At 34.9% G+C, this 19086-nt stretch overlaps 1 protein-coding gene across 3 annotated transcripts in view; it reads right to left on the bottom strand.

The window, feature by feature from the left end:
- Positions 1-19086, bottom strand: part of ADAM10 (ADAM metallopeptidase domain 10) — a 143529-nt gene that overhangs the window by 29002 nt on the left and 95441 nt on the right. For all 3 annotated transcript variants that reach the window (XM_070797490.1, XM_070797491.1, XM_070797492.1), the window contains exons 6-9: positions 16001-16150; positions 12087-12179; positions 9116-9299; positions 1359-1522 (exon numbers count right to left, since the gene is read on the bottom strand). In XM_070797490.1, coding sequence (XP_070653591.1) covers positions 1359-1522; positions 9116-9299; positions 12087-12179; positions 16001-16150 — 591 coding nt within the window. The remainder of the gene's footprint in view (positions 1-1358; positions 1523-9115; positions 9300-12086; positions 12180-16000; positions 16151-19086) is intronic.

The raw sequence follows: 19086 nt of genomic DNA, 5'->3' as shown, positions 1-19086 counted from the left end.
AATTCAATTTTTTTCTAAACTCAAAAATTCCCATTTTTACAAGTTATAAAGTAAAAGTGAATTTATACAGTTTTCAAATGAAAATTTCCCAAACTTGTAATTTTAATAAGCCCCACCAAAATCACAAAGACAGAATACCTTCAGTATTTTGTAGTTCCATGTATATTAATCTTCAGTTCACTTTAAAATCAATACAGTAGACTATATATTGAAAAAGTGAAAGTAAAAGTGTTAGTCTCTCAGTTGTGTCCAACTCTTTGTAGCCCGCCAGGCTCCTCTGCTCATGGAATTCTCCAAGCAAGAATACTGAAGAGGGTAGACATTCCCTTCTCCAGGGAATCTTCCTGACCCAGGGATCAAACCCAGGTCTCTCCCATTGCAGGCAGATTCTTTACCATCTAAACCACCAGGGAAGCCCCAGGGTATTAAATAATACCAAAAAATTACTCATTTTGTCAGGTATCATAACCACATGGTGGTTATGGAAGAAAATGTCTCATTTTTTTAAGAAATGCACACTGAAATATGGAAGGGTGAATGACTTTGTTTCTAACACCTCAGAAAGAAAAGGAAATACAGAAAAATGTGGCAAACTCTTGATGATCGCTGAATTTGAATCAGAGGTCAGCAAATAGCAGCCCACAGCCTGTTTTCATAAGGCCTAAGTTAAGAATGGTTTTTCCATGTTTAAAAGATTGTAAAAAATAACAAAACAAAGAAAAATATGCAAATGTTGGCCCACAATATGCAAAATGCAAAATATTGCACAAAAATATGCAAATGTTGCCCCATAAACCTAGTTTATTAATAGACCCTTTACAGTAAATGTTTGTTGACCTCTGTCCTGTATGATAAGCGTAAGATTGCTGTACTACTTTTCTCTACTTTTACGCATGTTATCAAGTTTTAATACTGAAAGATTTTTAAATAACAGTCTAAGTAGAGAAAGACAAATCTAGTAAACCCCAATAATGCTTTAATAGAAACCAAGCAAAAAATCCACAATTTGCTAACATTCAAACAATGAAAATTTTAAACAATTAAAAGTGATTCTCACTCAATAAATATTTGAATGAATCTGGTACCAGGCACTGTTCCAAGGTCAGGAGTGAATGAAAGAGACAAAATTCCTGCCTTTGTATACTTCTGGCACTGTTGTGCTTATTTTCTTATTTTAATTACAAGCATTCTATTTTCCTCCTTTTCAGTACTATGGTCAAGTACAATACTATGTTTTGACATATAAAAACTAAGCATTCATGTGGACTTGTTTTCACTGTAAACAGTATCAACAAAAATTACACAACATGAAAGACCAGCAACTTAAAAAAAAACCCTAATAATTAGGCAATACTTACCGGAGATCCAAAGTTATGTCCAACTTCATGAGCAAACGTAATGTGAGAGACTTTGGGGGGTACGTGAGACCCATAGTTCTGAACAGTAATAATTCCAGTGTTTAAAGACTTCTTCTTACCATCTGAATAGAGCTTACTTTTTTCACATATTCCTCCAGAGCTTCCTAAGTCAAAACAAAAAATGGCTAAAATTAGCATCTTCCCCCCTCCAAATAATTCTCTAATATATGCCATATTAACTTGAAACATTTTATATGTATTTTGAGTCCAAACTTGGTATATACATAGATATATCAAGTTCTAAAAAGTTTCTTTGGTCCATGATTAGAAAGTCAAGCAAATAAAAATTTTAATGGCACAAATAAATTCTCAGGATTGAATACAAAGCCCTTAAAAAATGTTCCTCTTCATAACCAAAATGTCTCCAAATTTTTACTCCTCTTAATTTAGCAAAACAAATATTTAAGATTCTGTTAAATTTAAATATTTCAGCATTTACACTGGGTCTTTTTCATTTTTCAAGAAGAAAACTTATATTTAAGTTAAATGAAAGCTGACAAAATATTCTCAAGGAGATGCTAAGAAAGTAACTTCTACAAATAATAATAGTGATGGACAGGAGTATGTGATTCATGTCCTAAAAGACAACATACTATATACTCTTTAAAAAGAAAAAAGTATTGAAGGCTAGGGTGTGGAGGAAATAGGCTGATAGAGGTACAAACTTCAAGTTGTAAGATGAGTGAAGTCTGAGGATCTAATGTGTAACACATGATGACTATAGCTGAAAATGTGGTATTATATAAATTAAATTTGCTAAGAGAACAGAAGTTAAACATTCTCACACACACACACACACACACACACACACACACACAACACACACACACATAAATGTAAATATGTGAGGTGATGGATGTATTAAACTTGGTGGGGGGAATCATGCATTCACAATGCATACAAATATCAAATCACATTGTACACTTTAAATATCTTACAATTTTGTCAATTATATCTCAATAACACTCAAAAAATGTCAAGTAGGTAAAAGAAAAAAGGAACGAAGGACAGAGAGTGGGAAGGGAGAAAAAGCAAATGTGGTAACATGCTGCTGCTGCTGCCAAGTCGCTTCAGTCGTGTCTGACTCTGTGCGACCCCATAGACGGCAGCCCACCAGGCTCCCCCATCCCTGGGATTCTCCAGGCAAGAACACTGGAGTGGGCTGCCATTTCCTTCTCCAATGCGTCAAAGTGAAAAGTCAAAGGGAAGTCGCTCAGTCGTGTCCAACATGTTAACTGATTAATTTATCAGGCGTTCACTACACTACTCTTGCAACTTTCAGGCAAGTTTGACTTTTTTTCCAAAATAGGTTCAAAAAACTCAATTATGATTTCCCAACATGTCTTGAAGATATTTTCAAATTTTAGTCTTCATTTTTCACTTGTATGATACATATGAAACCATTTTGTAGTTCATCTGTTCATTTACAGTTCCTAAACTTCAGAGCTTAATACCAACATGAAAGTGTTTTCACATCTAAATGCAGTTAATTTTAGAAATTAAAAAAAAGAACATCAGCAAATTAGAAAATCCTTGTTTTTACATACACTGCACTGAGACAATCACAGTATTTTAAATAACTAATAAAGACTTTCAGGGAGAAGTACTTTGGTTTACATTCACATTTTAAGAGATTATTTGCATTTTTTCATTAAAATGCAATCAAATGGATTAGGATATTCTGATAAATGATCTAATTATTTCAAATTAACTTTCTACACACAAAGTTACAAACAAATTACATTTTTAAAAGTCTAACATTTATAATCTCTGATAAAGTATATAATAGGAAAGCAATTAAAAAAAGATGTGCAAGATATGCTATATTTCAAATGCATAACCAATAAGAAGGCTGAATGTGGCAGCCTGGATGGGAAGGGGGGTTTGGGAGAGAATGGATACATGTATATGTATGGCTGAGTCCCTTCGCTGTCCACCTGAAACTATCACAACATTGTTAATCGATTATACCTAAATACAAAAGTTCAAAAAAAAAAGATATCCAAGAATAGCAAGATGCTACAACTGTTGCCTTGTTCCTTTTAATATTAGAAAGTACAGGAAAACATATCATAAATTTAATGACTATTATGATACAATTCAAGAAACTGAAATGATAATGTGCTTTCACAGAAAACTAAACTTAAAGACTAAGTCATATATGCAGATTTTAAAGGGCAAAGGATTGAGAACCTTTATATTTAATATTTACTATGTTTTCTACACAGAAAACTGAATAGAAAGATAACAGCAAATGACTTACAAATATTTAATATATTCTCTTAATCTACTTTTACTTTTGGAATCCGAAGGACTGTATCACTATTCTAGAAACTAGAAAATATATAAATAAGCATTCTGTATGTAATAATTACAGTCTATATATTATAGTTTTAAGTAAGTAGCAAATTAATATCCTGCCTTATCGAAGATGTGTCATATGCAAATTGGTCCAGTGCTGTACTGTCAGACTTGAATTAAGCACAGAAGATTCCACACTGCAAATCTTTATCAATTAAAAAAAAAAGTAAACAGCACATATTAAAAACTCCAATAATGCAATTCCTATATTTTTAAGGTCTATCTAATTTAAGGAAAGATAATGCATAAATTTGAGTGTAGTCTTCTGAAATATAGTCTTTTTAATTCATATCTAGTTTAATATATTTAACTGCTTTTGGTTTCAATAACTATTGCTTATCTGGAAAGTTTGCTATTTTTATAGACTAACAGCATATGTCAGAATAATTCAGTTATACAGAAAGAAATACAATACTATGTCTAACTTTATTAGTTGTGATTTAACTTTTTAAATACTGCAACAATTTTTGATATGCCCGAAACTCAATTAATGATGTTATAAATACCTACAGCTAAGTCATAACTCAAGTTCAGTAACTGCTTTACATTGTAAATTTAAAAGTTTACTACATACAGTCATCACTGAAAAATACAAATTATGAATAACAGTGATGGATGGATAACTTAAAGACCAACAAAGAAACAGAAACATTTTTCTATCTACAAGATAGTCTGAGGCCTAGTCACAGAATATCAGTCCTAAACTTGTTAAAACAATTCCCCAAAAGAAAAAAATTATAAAACGTACAAGGGTAAATTTAATACCTTGAAAGAATCCATAAATACAGTTTTGATGTGAGCAGGCCTAAACATGTACAACAATAGTAGCATGCTGACCATTCAACATTAATCTGAGCAGTAATTCTGAAGCAAAAATTAGTATACTGCCAGACAGGTTCTAAACTAGAAAAACAGAAAAGAAGATCTCTACCAAATGAAATGTCCCCCAAAATGTTCTTCATAAATGGTCAGAGGAATACTCAAAGGTTCAGGATTGGCTCTGCAGATGAATTTCACAGTCCGCCTTCTTCAGTGACCTGGCAAACTGAGACTATATTCACTGGGTTAATTGATAACAGTAAGGTGGGTAACAGATGAGCAGAATATGGCCTTAATAAAACAAAGACCTGCTCAAAAATCATGTTAGAAGGGTGTAGCAAATTAAGTACAACAAAGGGCTATCTAATATAAAGAATTTACTTTGTGAAGGAACTGACATTTCAGTCTCTAAATAAAAGGCTGCTGCTGCTGCTGCTGCTGCTGCTGCTAAGTTGCTTCAGTCGTGTCTGACTCTGTGCAACCCCATAGACGGCAGCCCACCAGGCTCCCCCATCCCTGGGATTCTCCAGGCAAGAACACTGGAGTGGGTTGCCATTTCCTTCTCCAATGCATGAAAGTGAAAAGTGAAAATGAAGTCGCTCAGTCGTGTCCGACTCTTTGCGACCCCATGGACTGCAGCTCACCAGGCTCCTCCGTCCATGGGATTTTCCAGGCAAGAGTACTGGAGTGGGGTGCCATTGCCTTCTCCTAAATAAAAGGCTACTACCTGCTTAACACAAAACTTTGCTTATAAAAAGAGAAGTTTAATCTTTCCAGTTTCTTATTCAAGACTAACTTTGTTTTGGAGACCAGACTCCTCCCTTTTTAGCACTCCCTTCTAGGTCCTGTATGATTTCACATGGAAGCCTCCAAGTTAGCCCAGTTTACGAGCTGTTTCTACTTATTATGGAGTTAGGGCAGGAGGAACTGTTTTTCTCACTAAAAGGAAACTGAAGGCAGAACCCAACCACATTAAGAAATTTTAAGAAAACAAATAAAAAGTAGCATAAAAAAAGACTAAAACACAAGAAACATTATTGGAATGTTTCAACCCTCATTGTTTTTTCCACCTTAACTCAGTCAATAAAGAGGACTACAGCTAGTAATTTGAGTAACTATCCTGTGAAAATTAACACAACAGTATCACAACAAAATTCTTTTCATTACTATATATTTGAATAGTGAAAACAGCTGCAGAATTAAATGAAATTAATACAATAATAAATAAATAATACAATAAATAATACCATAGAAATTAATTAGGTCAAATAAAAATGAAAAAGGTTAAGAAAAGCAACAGACCACAAGCTGAACAGATCAGCTATAAAATACTATTGCAAAAAATTAGGCTAAAACTAGCATTACTAAGATTTGCATACAGAAATATTAAGTCACAAAGGAAAGGCAAAGACAGAAGAAATTACAATGAAAAGTAAACAAGCTGAAACAACATGATTTACCTGAATTTACAGAGACAGAAGAGACAAGGACCCAGTACACTAGCTCCCAATGCAGAGCTCTTCTCTTTATCTCATGACAATTACCCAAAATGATGCCTAAATTCTAGTCAGACACGACTGAAGCGACTTGGCATACATGAGAGCATGACTTCTCTCTTTTAAGAAAGAAGGAAACAGATTCCATCTCTACTTAGATTCAGGAAACATTTCAACTGCTTCTTGGAAATGTCTTAGAGAGATAAAGGTAGGATGTTACATTGTAATAATACCGAGAAAAATAACTACCAAATGCACAAAACGTGGAACCAAAAGGTCCAGATTCTAGGTTCTTTGTGGTACTGGGTTGTAATCCAACTTTCCTCGTCTGTATAATGGAGGAAATAACACCTATACATCACAAGGGAACTGAATTAATTAGTAAGAGCAAATACATAAAGTTGCTTATAAAAACAAAATGCAAACCAAATAAACTCAGTTCAGGTAGTCTAAGGACAAAGGGAAATGAAGAAGAAAGCTATCAGGGCAGGTATCCTATTTTAGAAAAAGTTGTGTCAAAGGAACAAAGACCCCTTCTCTTTCCCACTCTGGCCCCATTCTTCCGTCCCTGCCTAGCTGTTCCCCCAGAAGCTCCTAGAAAAAGGCTTGTGAGAGCTGGAGTTGGGATTTAAACACAGATTAAAGGAAGAAGGCATCAGATGAAAAACAACAACAAAAATACAAGTAATGTGGCCTAGCATTCTCAAACCAGAACTATCTACTGTCACTTCAATAAAATAAACAGTACTTCATAAATTAAGTGGTCTAGATTTCACAAACTAGACAGAAAAACTAACTGTCCCCCAAACCCTAGTTCAATCATGAGAAAAACATCAAACACACTACGACAGAGGGGCATCCAACAATATCCCTGACCAATACGCCTCAAAACTGTCAAGTTTATAAAAAATAAGAAAAGTCTGAAAAATCATCACAGCTAGGAGGAGACTAAAGAGAAATGACAACTAGATGTATGGTTGTATCCTGGACAAGATCCTGGAATGGGAAAAGGACCTGATCTGAGTAAGAAATCTGAATAAACTATGGGATGATTTTAGTTAACAATAATGTACCTATTATTACATTAATGTAATAATTAATGTTAACAATAATGTACCATGTAATACTGGTTCATTAAGTATAACAAATGTATCATACTAATGTAAGCTGTTATAAAACAGAAAGGTAGGGGAGATAACACTCTATACTATCTGCTCAATTTTTGTATAAATTTAAAACTGTTCTAAATATATAGTCTTTTTTTTTAAGTAGACATGCAGATATCTGAATATTCAGAAAAACTTAACCAAGCTCTCTCAGAACCACTACATTCTTAATGAACAACAGTCTGGAGTTGAAAATACAAAATGGCATGAAGTTTTTAGTCTGAGACCATCTAATCATTTGCCCAGGAGAGATTTTGTGAGCAAACATATTAATATGCTGGTTTTCAAACTTTAGAATGCATCAGAATCACCTGGAGGGCTTCTTCAGACAAAGACTGATGGGCTCCACACCACCCGGAATTTCTGATACAGTAGACCTGAGTGAGGCCCATAAATTTACATTCCTAACAAGTTCCCAGGTAATATGGATGCTGCTAGTCCATGGAGCACAGTTAAAGAACCACCATATTAACCACAATATATAAAGACAAACCAAATGAATCCTTGAGTTTCTATAGTACTTACTGATGAATAAGGAGAAGGGATTAAAAACATTGTGATAAAATTATCCAACTAATCTTTTTCCCAAACAGGGAAAAAGAAATTTCAGCATATACAAGTTATAAAGTACGTGAATTATCACAGGAAAGAGCGAGACATACAATCTGCTGACAATGCAAGTAACACAAAACCAACACAGATCACTTTAAGGGACAAATATCCAAAAATGCCGTAGTATATAATACATGCAGCCTATGACATAAACATGTATTTTAATGACAGCAGGGTTTGGGTACACTTCAAAATGTGGCAGAGAAACAAAAGCTTTGGAACATGTAAAAAGGATATTCACTGCTGGTTTTAAAAAAAGAGCAAAATATATAAGAGGAAAACTATAGTACTAAAGATGTTAAAATATGCATAAAAAATCAAAGAGTAAATTAAGAACAGAAGAGCCTATCTTACCCCATATAAAGCTGAAGTTGATTCTTTTAAAAAGATATATCAAAAGGAGAAACTGCCATTTACAGCTCAGAAGATGATGGACTACTCATCAAATCCTATATGGCAAATTTATATTCAAAGAGTCGGGGATTCTTTCTACTTAATAAATTTGCATTTCTCTAAACTAGGCTACTGAACCTATTATACCGTAAATGACAGATCCCCACTGGACCGCAGTAGAAAGGAGATTATCCTATTCCAGCTTTCTCAATGATGGTGGCTTTCATGGCTAAGGTAGACACCAGCAGAATGTGGGTCCATGCAGTCAACCAATGGAGCTATGGGTCCTGGGGTCTCCTACTCTCATCTCTTTTCAGGCAGTCTCTTTGACTTTTGTTAAAATAAAGGCTAGAAATAAAATAATGATAGTAAAGGTAGTCTTTCTTTTTCTTCCCACCTGCTGTTCTTGAGCAGGATTTCTCTGCATTTTATCTCACTGCAGAACAAAAGCAAGAACATAATTTTCCCTTGTTGACTCTAAGAACCTCTCCCCAACCCCCATCCCATTAATTAATTACATTAACTTTTGTGGAACAATTAGCATTCTGCTTTTTAGTTTCAGAGATAAGTACCACTTTTCCCCATAAAATTATTTATTTCAGCCACTGAAGGTACAATACCAAATGTCAGGCTATCTCCCTGTCAGTACTCATGTAATTCATTTCAAAATAAAAAGCTGCTTCATCTATTTTTCCATTTACATTTATGCTTATGAATTTTACCTAACTTGACCTGTACAAATGAAAATACTATACGGGCATCACTTTCTCCTATACTTTGTAAAATTCAATCCATCATGAAACTGCTTTTCATTCCAAGTAGTAAGTCAAGACATATTTAGATAGACTACCTGAAGGTGCTCCAACCCACGCCAGACCAAGGACACCATCATCAAAATCTCGATCTGTGAAAACGTAGGCCAAACAGTAGTCATCATGATTCTGCTCAGAATTCAGCTCCAGAAACTTCTCCACACCAATATTTGGAAAACGGAATGGATTTGTAGGGTCCTTCTCATCAGCAGTTGTGTTGATCTAAAACCCACAAAACAATGATTTTAATAAGCAGCTAATGTTAGCAGAGTTTTAGCAAAAGTAGTATCCACTACTTAGTCAATTTTTTTTTTTTTAAGTAGCCATGAGGATATCTGAAGATTTAGAAAAATTTGACCAAGCTGGACAATAGCCCAAAGAAGTTGGGGCTAAATTAATGCTTCTACAATTATTCCCACTTCCTCCACCCTATAGCTGATCATAGACACCAAAAAGAAAAAAAAAAAATGGAAAGACAAGGCAGGGGAATTAAAACTGAGTATCTTACATTTCTGAGCAAATTTTTACCCCTTTCCTGAACACTTGGGATGAAAAAACAAGTTCTGCTTTCAAAATTTCTAATAAGGAAGTACAGTTTCTCAAATTTAATCATTTGATCAGTTGATCTCCTACATATGGTGATAAGTAAAGGATATAAAACCCTATATTTCACCTAATTAGCAGAACATAAAATAGATATTAAATCCAAGACTGTCAATTCAGCAGACAAATCATATTCCTGGTTCTACTTGCCTAGAAAATCATGAGTCAAGCCCAACTAGCTTCAAGTTCAATTTTTTTCCCTGTTTAAGAATTTTTTTTCTTTGCCCATTTGTGTCTCTATTTCAAGCTGAGTTCCTCCAGAATGTTTACTTCAACACTTTATCTACTACACTCTTGGGGCAGGTTTCTCTTATACAATGTGAAGAATAATCAATTCTGATACCAAACTTCACCAAACAAAAGCTTTTATTTATGAGTCATTTCTTTTCAGAGACCTCTGCCTATCTTTTGAAGTCCTAGAACAATTTAATTTTCTCCAAGTAAGAGAACTACATATAAGACTTTTGATAGAGAATAAAAAGGAATATATATGAGAATAAACATTGCTTAGAAGGCAAATCTCAGTCTACTGAAAATATCAGTGATAAGGTAAGGCTATTACAGTCAATAAAATGAAAACTACAGGTCTTTTTATGATCCACATCTTTCAGTAAAACCAAGGGGTTTTCAAACAGGGTGGCAGAAATCCCTTGAGGGTAACTGCCCAAGGACAGATATGAGAACATCTGGTTTATCCATTAACAATTAATCAAAACAATCAGTTATGGTCATATAACACACACACGCACAAATCCCAAAACAAGAATACTATGTATTGTTAAGTAGCCCATGCTTAGAGACATGCTACATATTGCTTTTCCCCACAAAACACAGAAATGAAATTCTGATATTTCTATAATATCGGCTATAAATAAAAACTACATCTAAATTTTAGTTACCTATATTAAAAATGGGATGATGAATATTTAAATATGTGCTTATAAAATATAAATTTCAAATTATTTAATGGGTCACAAACTTCAACTGATGAGACTTTAAACTAAAGTTTTAATCTTGATTAAAGGCTGGAAAAACAACCAACTGCCACATTACCCTTTTATATTACATGTGTTTCTTCATAATGCAAATTATTTTACTCAAAAAAATGTACCTTACTAAAACTTCTTAAGGTGTTCTCTATTTTTCACTACTTTGCATTTTATTCCTCTGTCTACTGAACAGCAATATTTATATCACTTATCACTTTTATTTGCTCATTTAAATGTTTATATCACTCTCAAAATACATGAAAGCAACTGATTACAGTTCTATCTATAAACCATATTCCACCTTAAGACAACTCAATGTAGTATTTAATCATGTCACTTTTAAAAGTAAAGACCACTTTCAGCTATTTTAAAAAATATATTACACATGTATTCTAAAACTATAATCTAGTCAACCATATTTTAAGAAATATAAAGAATTCTCTATGGGAAATTCCCTGGAGATCTAGTTGTCAAAACTCAGTGCTTTCACTGAGAGGGCTAGGGTTTAATCCCTGGTTGGGGAACTAAAATCCTCCAAGCTGCATAGTGAGGCCCAAAATAAATAAATACATAATTTAAAAAAATTTTAAACCATTAAAATTTTTATTAAAAATAAAGAAGTTCTGTGGAAACTACTTTTGTAAAATGATGACTTTTAAAACATGGGTTAGCTAGCTTATAAACTCAGATTCCTAAAAGCTATATACTTTGAAAGAATTCATATTTAGAAAATGTTTGAAACAGTCCAATTTTGTTAATAATTGAGTATTTACTTATTAACAATTTATAACATTAAAACTAAGAATCAGCATTTCTCAAAATGTGTACTGCAATTCTTTGGCGTCTCAGATGATGTTAATACAAAAAAGGCTAAATGAGCTTAGAAATGTATGGATTTCTTTCCCAAAGGATTTTTCAAAACCTGGAATACATTAGTGTGCACTGTTAAATTTCAAGAGGAAATAGAATTAAGTGTTTCTCCAACTTCCAATTTTACTTAACCACTGTATCTATCCTTCCCTCCACTGGAGCATCAAATGGGACACATTCTAAAATATACTTTATAAGGAAAATCTACAGAACTACAGAAACTGGGGAAAATGTCAAGTACCGAATCTCTAGTTACTAGAGCACTTTATAAGTAGTATGTTAATCAGACAAACAGAAAACAGTACTTTATACCATACTTCTTCTACAGTCCAGATTAAAGCTCTATAGATTTCATTCTTAAATCATAAGTCCGGGTATCCCCTCTGTGATCATGTACAACCCAAGAGTAAAGATAACCTGTATTAGTAAATACAATTTAAATTATTTAATGCATAAAGATGAAATAAAAAGCAAGCATTTTCATTTCGTAAACATGATCCTTATTGTTTCTCTTTTTTAATGTTAACTATTGAAATTCCTTACTTACTCTTATGCGTTTCACCATGAAACTGATGTTACGGATTCCAGAGAAGTCTGTTGTCTGGTAAATTGTGTCAATTGCTTTAACATGACTGGATATCTATTGATTTTTTTAAAAAAGAAAAACATTTTAGGGGCAATGTTGAAATGTGAAAAAGACTGTGAATTTCCATTTTCCAAATCAAGAATTATTCATATTCTACCACATTCAAATTTTAAAATGTCAATATCATATACTAGATGAAAGGATGAAAAAGATTAGTGAGCTGGAACTGAGAAGAGAAATTGAATGACTCTCCCGACTTTTCTCTGGCCAAAACCAAACATGCACTCTTGCCTCGGTCATATAAAACTTTGTTTCCTCAATTCATCCTGCAATGTCATACTTCCATGCCTTTTCACATGCTGCTGCCTTATACCTAGGGTTTTACTCCTTAGACTCAATTCAAACATATTCTGTGAATATCTCCCTGTTAGTATCAGAGCACTCAGTCATCCTCTGACTCAGTCTTACCACTGCTGCACTGGTACACATTCTGTTAAGTTTTGTCCACCACTTACTATGTAGTAGGCACTGGGCTTCCCTGGTGACTCAGTGGTAAAGAACCCACTTGCCAATGCAGGAGACACAGATTTGGTCCCTAGGTTGGGAAGATGCCCTGGAGAAGGAAATGGCAACCCATTCCAGTATTCTTGCCTGGGAAATCCCATGGATGGAGGAGCCAGGCAGGCTATAGCCCATGGGGTCGAAAAAGCATGGAAGATGACTTAGCAACTAAATAACAACAAAGACACCATATTAGGTGCTGGAGGTATAGTGGTAAACAAAACTGAGAAGATCCCTATAAATTTATAGAGATTTACTTTAGAGGGAGGAGAAAGGGAAAGAAGTAATACAAATATAAACAATATACATTCAGATTTTGCTAAAACTGAGAGAGACGAGCAGAGTGACAGAACACAGAAAGATCCTCTTTTTACCTAGCTGACTCCCAACTTAACTCTCTGGCTTCTAAATCACTATATATGAACCTTCCCATCTTCATTTACGAAAAGCACTCCTGCTACCACTTATGTGAAAATATGCATGCATATATAGTTTCAAAACTATTTTCAAAGAAATTATATAAACATAGAACAGCCAAGTAGAAGCATTACCAATTTAAAAAGTAGCCCAGTTTGCCACACATTGATAAAGAACATCATAACACTGCTGGTAAAGTCCATTAGAAATCTGTGCTACCTACACTCAGCTTGGTTTAGTGATCCCTTATCCAACTCTCTGTTCTTTCTCCACCCCAAACATTGGCGGTTCAAACACTTCTCCACAGATGACTAATTAGATATCTTAGTTTACTGAGAGTTCATCTTGAGTTCCTGCTCTTTTAACCTTCAAACTTTTCTATCTTTATCCATTTCTATCTTCCTCAAATGGTAATTCTTCCTTATGAAGTAACTTTCTTTTATTCTTAACCCCAATCCTTACTGGATCTTCAAGAACATTGTCTTACATCAATTTTTCTTTTTCATATCTTACACTGCTTCTCCACTGGATCATGTTCCTCTTCTGACCAACTTCTCGTGTGTCCCCCTTTCACTCAAATATTCCATATTATTCTTGTGAAGTGAAGTCGCTCAGTCATGTCTGACTCTTTGTGCCCCATGGACTGTAGCCTACCAGGCTTCTCCATCCATGGGATTTTCCAGGCAAGAGTACTGGAGTGGGGTGCCATTTCCTTATTCTTAAGCCACCATATTTCTGGTTTTTCACATCTCTTGAAACCCTAACTGTTCCTGCCAACCAATTCCTTATTGTTCACAATGTTTTCACCCGCATAACTTTACTGAAAGCTTGCTTAAAGCACGTCAACAATCTTCTGATAACTAAGTCAACTAATATTTATAATCATTCTTTCTTTTTTTCAGCATTCAGTTCAGTCAGGCAGTTCAGTCGCTCAGGCATATCCAACTCTTTATTACCCCATGGACTACAGCACACCAGGCTTCCCTGTCCATTACCAACTCCCAGATATTGCTCAAACTCATGTCCATTGAGTTGGTGATGCCATCCAACCATCCAATGCCAGGCTTCCCTGCCCTTCACTATCTCCTGAAGCTTGCTCAAACTCATGTCCATTTAATCAGTGATGCCATCCAACCATCTCATCTTCTGTCGTCCCCTTCTCTTCCTGCCTTCAAACTTTCCCAGCATCAGGGTCTTTTTCACTGAGGTATAATCGACAAATTAAATGTAAGATATTTAAAGTGTACATCATGACAATTTGACAAACATACACATTGGGAAAGGATCCCTCCCATCAAGTTAATTAACACACTAAAGTCATTCTCTTTGATATCTCCAAATATGACTCTACTGGCTATGCATTTAATTTGAAACTTTTCTTATTCCTTGATTGATCCTACTTTATCTCCCACCTCTTTAACTATTACATTTTAGCCCATAGTTTCTCCTCCTCATCCTATTCACTATAAAGAGATTTTATCTCCCAGTTCCTTCCCTTTTGATTTCATTCTCTCCCTTTCATTCTCTTTCCTTGTTTTAACTCTCTCTTAAACCCTTAAATTCCATGCAGAAAGCTCAAGGCTAACCTCTCCCATGCTCCAATTCTATATTTTCAATACCCTAAAGGGACAATCAGGTACATGGGTTTTTAAAACATGTCTAAAAGTAAGTTCATTACCACCAACAAAACAAGTTCACCATTTGTACTAATGACACCTCCACCATCTCAGTCTCAAATCCTTAGACTCAAAATGCATTCATCAAATTCAATGGATACCTTCAAAATGAAGGGTATTTTGAAGAGTATCTCCAAAAAATTTATACTTTAATAAGGCTTTTTCCAGTAGTCATGTATGGATGTGAGAGTTGGACTATAAAGAAAGCTGAGCACCGAAGAATTGATGCTTTTGAACTGTGGTGTTAAGAGTCCCTTGGACTGCAAGGAGATCCAGTCAGTCCATCCTAAAGGAAATCATTCCTGAATATTCATTGGAAGGACTGATGCTGAAGCTGAAACTCCAATACTTTGGCCACCTGATGTGAAGAGCTGATTCATTTGAAAAGACCCTGGTGCTGGGAAAGATTGAAGGCAGGAGAAGGGGACGAGAAAGGATGAGATGGTTGGATGCCATCACAACTCAATGGACATGAGTTTGAGTAAATTCCAGGAGTTAGTGATGGACAGGGAAACCTGGCATGCTGCATGCAGTCCATGGGGTCGCAAAGAGTCGGACACGACTGAGTGACTGAACTGAACTAAATTGAAGGGTTGAAAAGATACAAATGCAGATAATAGTGTAACTATAGAGTGGGCTTCTCTGGTGGCTCAGACAGTAAAGAATCTGTCTGCAATGTGGGAGGACCTGGGTTCTATCCTTGGGTGGGGAAGATCCCTCAGAGGAGGGCATGGCAACCCACTCCTGTATACTTGCCTGGAGAATCCCCATGGACAGAGCAGCCTAGTGGGCTACAGTCCACAGGGTTGTAAAAATTCACACACAACTGAGCAACTAAGCACACAGCACACAGAGTGTTAAGTATAATGAGAATACAGAATAGAAATTAAATACTCTTATTAGGATTCTTCTACCTTTCTCTCCTTTAAGACCACAAATGATAATCTGACCCTCTTTTCAAAGCTAAGCTCCAGTGCCATCATCTTCTTCATGAAATCATTGTCTTAAATCTCTCTTTTGAACGACACTAAAATATCCTAACTGGTCTTTCAGTTATTTGTGTTCTTATCTTACATATTTTATCACATCACAACTGAAAATACATACTCTTTACTTTTCCAAAATGAGATATGTACTAACTTTAACTTTTAGAGGAAAACACAGGTATAATGAAACAATATGAGAATATCAAAACTAAAATAGTAGCAAAATTATAGATACCTGGGCAATCACAGCTTCTCGTGTTCCGTAATATTTAAAGAACAGATGATCAGTCTGAATATAAAGCTGACAAGTATTTTTTTCAGCTACAGTTGTACGTTTTTTCCTCAGGAGTTCTGGACCATTAATAGCATGTTTTTCTTGAGGTGTCTATATGTCAAAAGAGTTATTTCTGATCATTAGCATGTTTCACTATCATAATTTATATAATCAATGATATACATTTTAAACAACTTCATTTTCTACTTCATATGTAAGACCATAGGTTATTTCCTCACACTGTTAAAAATTCCTAAACAGCACTTTCAGTCTCGTAATGTTCTACTTTATAGATGATTTATTTATTCAAACAATTCTTTAACTTTGAAACATTTTCAAAACATACCATTTAATATGTAATCATGTGTGTGTGTGTGTATACACATAAAGCAAGTCTTACAGTAGTCTATAATACTTTGACATCTTCCTCTACCAATCTATCACCCAGCTGTGTCAAATTTAGCATCTAAGTACTTAGGGCATCTGCCCACATTACCTCTAGTCCATCACATTAGCCCAAGCCACCATCACTTACTACCTAGAGTACTGCACTAAGAGTGATGGGAATCCATCTCTGTCCATGGCTGATCTTCAATCTGATCTTCAAACTGCAATCTCTTCAAAACATGATTTTGAAAATATTACCCATCTGCACCTGTATTTCAAATGACTTCCTATCACTCTAAGAATAAAATCATAAACCCTTTAGATGCACCACCTAGTCAACACTACAGACTTTGTTTACCTGTTCAGTTTTGTCCCATTCCACAGTACTTCACAGAGACCTTACAACACTACCCAACTCTAGCTCTCTCTGCTACAGCTAAACAGAACTTCTTTCCAATCCTGCAACACGTCATCTGTATCCCTTCACAGTATTTTGCACATGGGGATACTGCCTTCCCTGATCTAGTCCACTTCTTTCTTCAGACTTAGCAAAGGTTAAATCACCCATATTACACCTCACAGAACCATGGACCCATGTCCATCACAGTTAATATGTGGTTATTCATCTTCTGTCCCCCGTCCACCACCATGACTTCAACCACTAGAATATGAGTTCTGGAAAGAAGAAATTATCTCTGTGTTTGCTTCTTACTATACTGCTAGCTGGCAACACACACTTCACAGGCAAATGGCAGACACTCAATAAGTATTTGTTTAAAGAAATAACACTGCTGTTGAATCTAAAGATTTAAGTATTTGCTGACATCTAAAAGCACCATGCTAAGTGAACTGTAATGACAGTAATTGAGAGTTCAACTTAAATTTTAAGCCACAATTCCAAATTTACACTCACATTTTATAATTTCCTTCTCCCTTGACAACTCCATGTTTGTTCTCTTAGTTACTGTCTTCATTGTACTTTTATCTATTTTCACTCAGTACATCATTCTAGGATGGCAGTTACTGTTTCAGCACATTCCATTGTCTTCTGGTTTCAACTGTTTCCAATGAGAAACGAGCTGTCATTTTTACTGCTGCTTCTTTGAAGGTGACTGGACTTTTTACTGGTTGTTTTTAAGAGTGTATCTTTTGGTCTTTAGACTTTTCTAATACTGTGTAAAGTATTATTTTCTTCATGAAAGATTTTTCCTGAACTAATAACAGGGTTTACTAAATTTGTTGTTTGATTTTCTCTGTCATATGTGGAAAATTCTCAGCCACTATCTGTCTCTACTTCACTCTCATTTTTTCTCCTTCTGAGATATCAATTATACATACTTTAGAACTTTCTGATGTGTCACTATGTCTCTTAAACTCATTTCTGTATTTTCTACCCATTTGTTTCCATGGTTTACTCTTTTTTCTTATGACATACTATCCAGGTCTAAGTTCACCAAATTCTTAGTTTCTGTTATTATATTTTTCAGTTCTAGAATTTCCATTAGGTTCTTCTGTTCACTTCCAATTTTCTGCTGAAATTTTTAATTTTGTCTTTATGTACTTGAATATATTAAAGTCTATCTATGTCTGATCATTTCATTATTCAGATACCTTTAGGTTGTTAACATGTCTGACACCTCAGCTATACCTTTTTGAGGGTGTACACCTGTCATTTATCTTTCTTTTTAAATTTCTATTTCTTATTTTTCGGTCGTGCCATACCATGAGGCATGTGGGATCTTTGACCAGGGATCAAAACCATCCTCCTTCTAGTGTCTTAACCACTGGACCACCAAGAGAGACCCTGTCATTTAATCCTGAATGACTAACGTTTAGTTAAGTAATTTTTTCCCTCTCTTCTACCATGTTGTCTCATTTGTTAATATGCTGATTATTCTGAACTCAGGGCTGGACAATGTACATGGAAATCATAGACATAATCTGAGGCTTCAAGTAATGATATCTTTTTCAAGATCTATTAATATTTTCACTTCCGGCAAGCAATGAGGCTCGGTGTGTTAGTAATCCTCCATTACCTTAATTCAGTCAGAGATTAAGATGTGGTGAGAAACTCTAACCCCTGTGAGGGGAGGTAGAACACTTTCTGATTCACTTTCACTTCTAGAGAGCAGCCCTTCCTTCATTCACGATCTCAACATAAAGTCCCTAAACAGTATTTTTATCTTTAGCCTCAAGAACCTGGAGACTTCTACTCAGGAACTGGAAGATATAGCTAGAGAAAAAGTAGCCCAAAGTGTCAGGGTCACTTTCCTAAGTGTCCTTTTTCTCCCCCAAAGATCTGTCCCCACACTTTTTCAGAGACCTGTTAATTCTCTAATGCCTTGAAACAAATACACACATATGCAAATACAAATATATATAAACACATTTTTGTAATATTCATATTTTGAAGTCAGGTTGGTTTCTATTAGCTTTTCTAAGCAGGAGGACTACTTCTCTATTTTTGAAAACAATTCTTTGTCAATGTCATGTATTGTTAACATAGTCTCAGAGTTCATAGTCTTCACTGTAAGGTGTCCTTCACTCTTAATTTTCATATAGTGAAATATACCAATTTTTTAGTAGTCAACGATTTCATTCCTTATTAAAGAGTTTCTCTATCTCAAAATACAAAATATTTTTTAATATCTTCTTTTGTC

The sequence above is a fragment of the Bos indicus genome, chromosome 10, assembly GCF_029378745.1.
Source record: "Bos indicus isolate NIAB-ARS_2022 breed Sahiwal x Tharparkar chromosome 10, NIAB-ARS_B.indTharparkar_mat_pri_1.0, whole genome shotgun sequence".
Classification (NCBI taxonomy): Eukaryota; Metazoa; Chordata; class Mammalia; order Artiodactyla; family Bovidae; genus Bos; species Bos indicus.
Note: the sequence above shows the minus strand (reverse complement) of the source record. Positions and strands in the feature narration are given on the sequence as shown.